This window comes from Gekko japonicus, unplaced genomic scaffold (genome assembly GCF_001447785.1).
Source record: "Gekko japonicus isolate JY-2015 unplaced genomic scaffold, Gekko_japonicus_V1.1 scaffold1256, whole genome shotgun sequence".
NCBI classification, from domain to species: Eukaryota; Metazoa; Chordata; class Lepidosauria; order Squamata; family Gekkonidae; genus Gekko; species Gekko japonicus.
In genome coordinates, this window is record NW_015169211.1 from 196,149 (window position 1) to 206,271 (window position 10,123).

At 46.2% G+C, this 10,123-nt stretch overlaps 1 protein-coding gene across 1 annotated transcript in view; it reads right to left on the bottom strand.

Annotated features, from left to right (window-relative positions):
* Positions 1-10,123, bottom strand: part of LOC107114773 (chromosome unknown open reading frame, human C20orf194) — a 146,045-nt gene that overhangs the window by 87,609 nt on the left and 48,313 nt on the right. Inside the window, exons 5-6 of the mRNA XM_015416363.1 lie at positions 8,448-8,554; positions 6,572-6,649 (exon numbers count right to left, since the gene is read on the bottom strand). Coding sequence (XP_015271849.1) covers positions 6,572-6,649; positions 8,448-8,554 — 185 coding nt within the window. The remainder of the gene's footprint in view (positions 1-6,571; positions 6,650-8,447; positions 8,555-10,123) is intronic.

Consider the following 10,123-nt stretch of genomic DNA (forward strand, 5'->3'; position numbering starts at 1 on the left):
GAAGGAAGGAAGGAAGGAAGGAAGGAAGGAAGGAAGGAAGGAAGGAAGGAAGGCCTAGCGTCTGTGAGCCAATCAGTGCCACACACGATCCCGGACAAGCGAAGGTAACTATCTTCCTTAACACAACTGGAGAGAGTCAGTTACTCTGCTAAGCTTCTAGAAACCTGAATGCTGAAAGACGTAGAGAAAGCTTTAAAGCTATTAGAGAACAAAATAGCTAGATTCAAGTCCAGCAGCACCTTAGAGACCTCCAAAGGAAGTTTAGAAAACTAACTGAGGACCAATTCTATTTGCACTCTTAGGACCTAAACTGGAAGGTACATATTATTTCCAGTTCATACAACTACTTCTGACACAAGGCCAGATATATTTGTGGCCCCAAATAGAAACTTTTTGGTGCGTCGCTCAATTTCATATTAGAACATTCCAATTTTGGTGCTATTTTATTTATTGTTAATTGCCTTACATGTGCTGCAGGGACTCTGTTGCTTGTTGTATTTTGCACTATTTGACCTCTTGTGAGCCGAAACACGTCAGGTCACACGCTGTCCTTTTTGGTGTGCATTTGTAATTCTGAACATTTTATGAGGCTCTATTTGGGCCCCTACTAGGTTTTTATATGTCTTTGTAATAAACACTCTTTTGTACACTTACTTATGTTTTTAACTTTTGGCCCTCAATTAGTTTTCTAGACTTCCTTTGGAGGTCTGTGCTTTGCTGGTTTAGATTCCCCCACCCCCTCTTCGTTTGGGCACCTTAGAGGCCAACAACATTTTGGGGGTACAAGCTTTCGAGAGCCAAAGGTCACACCCCGAAAATTCTGCGGGTCTCTAAGGGGAAGGGGAGAAAGGCAGGAAGGTATGGCACTCAGACCTTGTAATAAGAAAGCACAGCTCTATGGAATCAGGCATGTTGCTCCTCTCCGAAAAGCAGGCATATACTCTAGGCAACTCTACTAATGGCCACTGTGTGTCAGCCTTGGCCTATTTCACATCCACCTTAAAATAGTCAGGGCGATTTCTCAGCCGTTTGCCCCAACACAAACATGTCAATTTCACACCCGAGGCTGCGGGGCTGCATTTGACTCGGGGCTTCGCTCCGCAGTTTCATGATCCTCAAAAACCAGGATCACGAAACTGCGGAGGAAATCGGGGGAAGCCCAGAGTCAAAATGCAGCCCCGGAGCTTCGGGTGTGAAATTGACACGTTTGTGTCGGGGCAAACGGCGCTGTGCTGCGAGGCAGCTCTAGTGAGAAATCGCCCTCAGTATTAACAAGCAAGTGCCTTGGGGCAAACCATCAGAAATTAGATACTAGGCCTTCCAAAAGAGATCAAGAAAAAATGGACCCTTCTCACAATGGGGGGGAAGTGAGCAACCGAAACCCCACAATGATCGGTAGTGGGGCCGCCAATATTTGTTTGCTCATAAATGACATGGAACTGGGGAGTGGGGGAGCAGTCTAGTAGCCAAATTTACCAATGATACCAAATTATTCAGATTGTCACAAATCAAACCAAATTCTGAAAAGTTCCGGGTGGGGGTCTCTCTAAAACGAGCGAGTGGGCAACAACGAAGTTCGATATAGGCTAGTTTAAGGTGGTGCTCACTGGATCAGAAAGATCTGACTTTAAATCCATGCCTATGGGGTCTCAACTGGCAGAGGCGGAAAGGGGAAAAAGGATCTTGGGGTTTTAGCCGATAGCTCAATGAGTGTCAACTAGGAATGGGCACAAATGCATTTTTGCGCTTTGGTTCGGTTTATGGTTCATGGCTGAACCACGAACCAAACCATGAACTGATACAAACTGGGAGGTTGGTTCGTGAACCAAGATAGTTCCTATGGGTTCATGAGCCGGTTAAAATTTAAGCCCCTGCTTTCGGCTCCCCACTGCTTTCTGTTCTTCACAAACCACTGTGAACAGCATCAAAACTCATGAAAGCTCATGGCGGTTCTTCAGTTTGCAGACACTGCTTCGCGAACCATGAACTGCGAAATCACGAACTTTCGCTCGTCAGCTCGTTCATGCCCATCCCTAGTGCCAACTCAGTGTGCAGCAGTGGCGAAAAAAGGAACAGATCAGCACAAGGGATTACTAGGAAAAGAACTGGAAATAAAACGGCCAATACTGTCATGGCCCTGGCATGGATCTTATGCTGAAACCTCATTTGGAATACTGTGTGCAGGTCTGGTCACCATATCTCAAAAAGGACACTGCAGAGCTGGAAAAAGCACAGAAGAAGACAACCAGCACGGTTAAGAGTTCTGTGCATCTTTCCTGCACAGAAAGGCTAGGCAAACTGGGACTTTTCAATTTAGTTATTTTTTGTCCCCTTGGGGGGTTCATAAAGTTAAACTAGGTGTGGAGAACAGAGAGAAGAAGGACCTCCTCTCTCTTCTCCACAGCACTCTGCGGGGGCATCTGATGAAACTGACAGGCAACAGATTTAGGGCAGACATTCAACAAGCAACTAAATTGTGGAAGTCGCAGCCAGTGGATGGTATTGATGGCCACTGGTACAGAGGGCTTTCAGAGAGGATTGGATCTCTGAGTATCAGGGCAGGGAAGTGGCAGCAGTGGAGGGCCTCGGCCTCTATGCCCTGTTGTTGGCCCTCCAGAGGAACTGGTTGGCCCCTGTGTGAGACAGGATGGCTGGACTAGAGGGACCCTCATTCGTCTGATCCAGCAGGGCTCTTCTGATGTTCTTATCAGGGAAACGTCTCAGCCTCTCTGCCCTGTTGTTGGACCTCCAGAGGAACTGGCTGGCCACTGTGTGAGACGGGATGCTGGACTAGATGGACCCTCACTGGTCTGATCCAGCAGGGCTCTTCTGATGTTCTTATCAGGGGAAGGCCTTGACCGCTCTGCCCTGTTGTTGTCCCTCCAGAGGAACTGGTTGGCCACTATGTAAGACAGGGTGCTGGACCAGATGGACCACTGGTCTAATCCAGCAGGGCTCTTCTACTTATCAGGGGAAGGCCTTGACCTCTCTGCCCTGTTGTTGGCCCTCCAGAGGAACTGGTTGGCCACTACGTGAGACAGGGTGCTGGACTAGATGGACCACTGGTCTGATCCACCAGGGCACCTCTTACATTCGTAATGTCCTCCCTACCACACAAATGAACCCAGGGATTAATAACATGCAGAAATGAGAGTGTGGGTTTCTGGATTCACAAAAGCAATGAAAAGCACCCAGCCACCCCCCAAACAGAACTGAACAGGAATGAAACTGCAGAAGAGCAATGTACGGAAGTAACCCCAAACCACCACCATGGGTCCTTTCTGTTCTCCCGGACATTTTGGGGCCCTCGGTTTCCTTCAGAGTGGGTGGCAAATTTGGTAATTCTGGCTTCCCGCTGCAGCCCACTTAATCCTCTGAAATTTTGACCTTTGGGAACAATGTAGGGGGGGTATCCGCAGTTGGAGGGGGCAATTAGCAAACATTCCTGTCCCTCCTTAAGAAAACTAAAGTGCCCTTAAGGTGGTTGGATCCCGGACAGAATGACTCAGCCCCTCCGCCCCACACCAGATAGGTCTACGCTATGCTGGGGATTATTAGGAAGGGAATTGAAAACAGATCAGCCAAAATCATAATGCCCCTATATAAATCAATGGTGTGACCTCATTTGGAGTACTGTGTACAGTTCTGGTCACCACACCACAAAAAGGATATTATAGCATTGGAAAAAGTGCAGAAAAGGGCAACCAGAATGATAAAAGGGTTGGAACACTTTCCCTGTGAAGAAAGGATAAAGCGCTTGGGGCTCTTTAGCTTGGAGAAATGATGGCTCAGGGGTGACGTGATCGAGGTTTATAAGATTATGCATGGGATAGAGCAGGTCGAGAAAGAAGTCCTTTTCTCCCTTTCTCACAAGACAAGAACTCGTGGGCACTCAGTGAACTTGCTGAGCAGTCAGGTTAGAACAGATAAAGGGAAGTCCGTCTTCACCCAAAGAGTGATTAACACGTGGAATTCACTGCCACAGGAAGTGGCGGCAGCTACAAGCATGAACAGCTTCAAGAGGGAATTAGATAAACATATGGAGCAGAAGTCCATTGGTGGCTATTAGCATTAAGGTATAGGTAGGAACTCTGGGGCAAGGGATGCTCTGTATTCTTGGTGCTTGGGGAGGCTTCAACAGTGGGAGGGCTTCTAGTGTCCTGGCCCCACTGCTGGACCTCCTGAGGGCACCTGGTATTTTTGGCCACTGTGTGACACAGAGTGTTGGAATGGATGGGCCTTTGGCCTGATCCAACATTGGTGTCTCTTATGTTCTTATATCATGATAAAAAGTTAACCTTACAAAAAAATCTAAAATTATTGTTTAGCCCCTTGGAGCAGAAGGCCTTTGAAAGAGTGAGCAACAATCCAGAAACACCTATCAATAAAACACATCAAACTTAAGGGCGCTTCAGTTTTCGTAACTGCACCGTTGGTTCCATGCCAAGGGCTCTCGTGCCAACATAAACACACAGAGAGGCTTCTGGGGACAGAAAATACGAGTCACCGGCAGTTATCTCCCTCCCGGCTCTGGCTCAGGTCCCATTCATTCCAACCGGGCCTGCACAGGAGACAGTCTTGGTTGTTTTTGGCCTGTGCTGCCTCTGAACAGTGCCAGAAACCGCGGGATTCACAGTGCCATGACAGGCAACGGGGAAGGCCTTAACATTCCAGGGAACCACAGAGTTGCTTGGGAGCTTACCCCCAAAATAGTTTTCCAGCGGAAAGGTCTGTAATGTCTGATAAATGTCTCAGAAACACAATGAGCCCACCGCGTTTGCTCTTCTCCCGCTGTACGTGTGCACATACACACACGTACAAAACGGGAACGTGAGGAGACGCTGTGGGGTAGCAGTTTTCAATCCTCCCAGACCCACTTTTAACACCCAGGTGGCAGCAGGGAGCCCACTCCAATCACGTGACAAGGAATCACGTGACAGAGACAGGGACGTTCCCTCTAAGCTGTGGAGTCCTGTGAGCAAAAATTCTACTCTGTGAGCGACTGGCACTAAAGTGGTGAGCGAGCGATTTGGCTGCTGCGTAAATTAGTTTGCTCTGGAGCCCTCCTTCCTGAGCGGAGACAAAAATGTGTGAGCCAGAGGCTAAAAAACTGTGAGCTAGCCCACACTAACTCAGCTTAGAGGGAACACCACCTGTGAAGTAGGAGGGGCTGAGAGAGCTCTTTTGAGGACTGCTCTTGCAAGAACAGCTTTGAGAGAACTTGTGACTGACCCAAAGTCAGACCAGCAGCTGTGTGTGTGGGGGGGAGTGGGGAAACTCAGCTTAGAGGGAACCCTGACTCAGCCGTGACTAGAGATGTGAAGGCCCGGAAAAAACGGAAAAATTCGGGGGGGGGGAACAGTTTTTTCCCGTTTTTTCCCTGAAGCCTTTTTTGTTTTTTTCCGAAAAATTGGAAAAATTGAAAAAAGAAAAGAAATTGATTATGGAACGTTTTATTTTAACATGAGGAATAAAATATTTTAAGACAAGGTGTTCAAATATTTTCCAAATCATTTCTAAAAATATATATATATGGTATCAGATTGATCTAATTTCTGGGCACTGAGGACAAGCAAGTCCTAGGTTACAAACTGAACTCTCCAATGCAAGAACAAGGTGCATTTCTTCCTTTAGGAGGTGCTGTTGTCACGAGAAAAGAAAAAGGTTTCAGTTTTGTTTTTGCATGTGGGCGGGTATTCTGTTTGTAATAACTGTTTGGATACACTATATTTTTAATATACTAGTTGTGATAATTTCATGCCAAATAAAAATGTCCATAGTCATATTTTATGTTCCTAAAGCAACAGAATGACTTTCAATCTAGAAAAGACAAAAGAAGTGCTAATGTAGCATTTCCCCCCCCCCAATTTTTCTGAAAATTTCCGTTTCCCCCCGAAAAAAACTGGAGATGGTTTTTTTCGGAAATTTCGGAAGTCCGGAAATTTTGCATCTCTAGCCGTGACCTCTCCAGTGTGGAGGGGAAATCCACACTGCAGGCACACACAAGGGATTGAAAGGCTAACTGTTAAGAGGAGCTGCCCAGGCTGAGGGCAAGAGAAAGATGGCAAAGAAACACTTTTGTGTGTGTGTGCGTGGGGGGGTGTCTCTAAACCTGCCTGCACAGAAAAGAATCTTCCGTCCTGCTGAGTGACCTCATCTGGCCGCTGTTTCAGAGCGCATGCACAGAGAGGCGGGATGCAGGGAAAAACGGCTGCCCGTTTAGAAGCCCACGACCCACCTTAGAATACCAACCCATAGGCTGAAGGCCACTGCTGTAAGATACATTCACAGAGAGCAGGAGTCCAAGAACCTTTCCAGACAAACCAAACAGTCTTATCAAAACGGCCCCCAAAAACTGGGGCTGGCTGAAGTTTAAGCCTGCCCCAAAGGGCACTCTGCAGAAAGGTCATTCTGGCTCTGAGAAAGTTAAAAGACCAGGAAAGGGACTCAAGAAACCACGGCATCGTGAGCCGCGAGAGACCAGCTCTCCCCTCAGGCAAAAATTCATCCCAGATTGTGGGTTTATTTCCTGTAAACTGACTCACGAGGCAAAGAATGCCCACCACATTACCTCATAAAGCAAACTCTCCAAGGAAACGGGATCCATTTTGCTGTAAGTTTTCCACAGATCCACACTGACATCCATTAACTGAAAGAGAAATGAGGGACTCCTGTAAGGAACATGAATGCACCGGGCAGGAGGGGTTGGCCCCCTCCTGTTTGCAGAAACAACCAAGCTCTGAGCTCTTGCAAATGTCCCGCAAATGCCAAGATGCTCCAAGCCAACAGGGATGCACATTGAGAATACACAGCATTAATTGAAAAGTGTGAATAAGGGCTTACAGGAACATCTACTCAGAATATATAGCATTAATTGAAAGTGTGAATAAGGAACTGATTGCCTTTCCACTGCATGTGGGGGGGAAATGACGCTCTTTGACACGATAGCTATTCACACAGCCTCCTCTCAGTTATTAACGGTAACAATATGCCATTATGGCTGGCTGGATAATCGTGCCATGGACATGCGGCACCGCTGTGTTACTACACACCCGACGGTTCTGCAGATGTATTTATTTCGTTATGTGTGTCTCTCTGCCATTCGGCCCATCAGGAACACCCTCCAGGCCGCTCGATTACAACCAAATGTGTTTTTTAAACATAGATTTTTATTTTCCAATGCAACAAACAAACAAAAGGGGGAGGGAAAATTCACTTTCAATTTCTTCAATCGCATATTAGTGCCTAATTTATCATAGGTGTGTATAATTCACCTTATAAGATTAAAAATGTCACTTGCAAGTGTATCAAACCTATACAATAAAAATCCTTAACAAACTCTTAGTGTCTATGTTAATTACTTTGAATAGTCTTCAAACCATTTATAAAATCTTGACCATGCATTCTCAAATGTGGTTTCTGGTTGCCCTTTCAAAATTAAGGTTAGTTTGTCCATTTCAGCCGTTTCCAACATTTTGCTTAAAGTTTCTTGTCTCGTAGGTATCTCTGGTAATCTCCAATATTAAGCACAGAGTATTCTGGCAGTTGTAGTTAAATATATTAGATAAGAATTATTCCCCCCACAATTTTCAGGCAAAACATTCAACAAATATTCAAACAAATGTTGAATATTCAAAATATTCAGCAATATTCAACCAAATGTTAACGACAAACCTCGTGGCCCCGCAACGCACCTGCTTTTGCTGTTTTTCAAACCTGGAACGAGCTAATAAAGGAGGTGTGGATTCCAGAAATGGGATGGATACTGACCAAAAGGATACTGACCAAAAGTTATTTTCAATCAATGAATCTGGTTCGTCAAAGGAGAACGATCTTATTACCATTCTGGTCCTAAGCAACGGCATCATTTCAGTATTCTTGAGAGCACCATGCACAGCTTCAAAATTACTTGGAGGCAGGCTCTTTTTGGAACAGGTACTCATTTGCATATTAAGCGACACACCCCTAATGTAGCCAATCCCCCAAGAGCTTACAGAACGTCCTGTAAGAAGAGCTCTGTAAGCTCTTGGAGGATTGGCTACATTAGGGGTGTGTGGCCTAATATGCAAAGGAGTTCCTGCTACAAAAAGAGCACGGAGCAATTTACAAATAGTAGCGTACTGAAAGATGACAATGCCAGAGGCCAGAAACGAAAGCCAGGTGGCGCGCCAAGGGGTGCCAGGTCAACATTCCAGATACAAGAAGATACCTGAGTGTGGTCTTATTTTCAGGGAAACAGGGTACAAGAAGATACCTGAGTATCTAAATGAGGCAGGCTGCAGAACTGGAGGCAACTCTGGCGTTCAGGGGGCACAAGAGAATGAACTCCCCTCTCCCACCCTGCCCTTCTCACAAGCTCTCCAGAAACACCTGGCCAGACAAACCTTCAGGGAAACCGCAGGGTTCAGCAGTATCCTGGCTCTCTCACCCAGTAATTATGTCCTCACCTCGTATTTCATTGTGAAGAATCCGCCGCCGCCAATTCCTTCCAACGCAAACGCCTGCACGATCGGCCATTTCTCAACAAGGAACATGTCGAATATCTGCAGGTGGCCTGGGGCAAAACACGCATACGCTATTTCTCACTGACACAACGGGACAATTTCAGTTATTTTCAATCAACGAATCTGGTTCGTCAAAGGAGAACGATCTTATTACTGTTTTGGTCCTAAGCGACGGCATCATTTCAGTATTTTCAACCAAGGAATTTGGTTCATCAAAGGAGAACTAGGTAAAGGTAAAGGTTTCCCTTGCTCGAAAGCCAGTCAAATCCGACTCTAGCGGGTGATGCCCATCTACGTTTCAAGCCGAAGAGCCAGCGCTGTCCGAAGACGTTTCCGTGGTCATGTGGCCGGCATGACTAGACGCCAAGGCGCACGGAACGCTGTCACCTTCCCACCGAAGCGGTACCTATTTATCTACTTGCAATTTCTTGCTTTCGAACTGCTAGGATGGCAGGAGCTGGAATCAGAGACAGGAGCTCACTCCGTCATGCGGCACACTCGGGTCTCGAACTGCCGAACTTCCGGCCTGCAGCTCAGCCTCTTAACCTCTGAGCCACCGCGGCCCTCAAAGGAGAATTACCTTATCATTATTCTGGTTCTCTTGGAGTTTCTACAACCTTTACAGTATATCCAATCTCTTCTTCTTCTCTTCTTCTTCTTTCGAACTGCTAGGATGGCAGGAGCTGGAATCAGAGACGGGAGCTCACTCCATCACACGGCACTTGGGTCTCGAATTGCCGAACTACCGACCTTCCGGCCTGCAGCTCAGCGTCTTAACCTCTGAGCCACCGTGGGCCTCAAAGGAGAATTACCTTATCATTATTCTGGTTCTCTTGGAGTTTCTACAACCTTTACAGTATGCTCTAGTTTCCAACCCACTGAAAGGGCCCATTGATTCCATCTTGTAGCCCCAACAGATTTATATGAAATTGTCGCTACCTGGGCAATTTTATTGTCTATTGTTTTAAAGATTTTAATGTGGTTTTACTGTAATGAGTCTTGAACTCAGTTTTTTGTGATCCACCCTGAGCCTGCTTGGGGAGGGTGGAATAAAAACCTCTAAACAAACAAACGGGTGAAAGAATAAAACCGACCCTATGATCGTACCTGCCACTGGAATGACGTTCTTTTAATCTGCCCAGCTACTCAGATCTCCAGTGTCCAGTTAGAAGACCTGCTGGACAAGTGCCCCACCCACTTTCTAAAAACACTTGGTGGGCACCATGTTGGGGATCCCTGCTCTAACCTGCTCCATTGTCAAGGCCTCCATGTGTGTGTGTGTGTGTGTGTGTGTGTGTGTGTGTGTGTGTGTGTGTGTGTGTGAGAGAGAGAGAGAGAGAGAGAGAGAGAGAGAGAGAATACAGGTAAACCCATAAAACGACCAACACAGACCACTGAAGGAATGGCATGGAATCTGAGGGCTGTAAATGCCCTTCTTAGGTCAAGATTCCTAACCAATTTATATGAAATCGTCACTGCTTGTGCAATTTTATTGTCTATTGTTTTTATTATTTCAATGTGATTTTATTGTAATGAGTCTTCGACTTTGTTTCTTGTGATCCGCCCTGAGCCTGTTTTGGGGAGGACGTAATAAAAATCTCAAAGTAAATCGATAAATA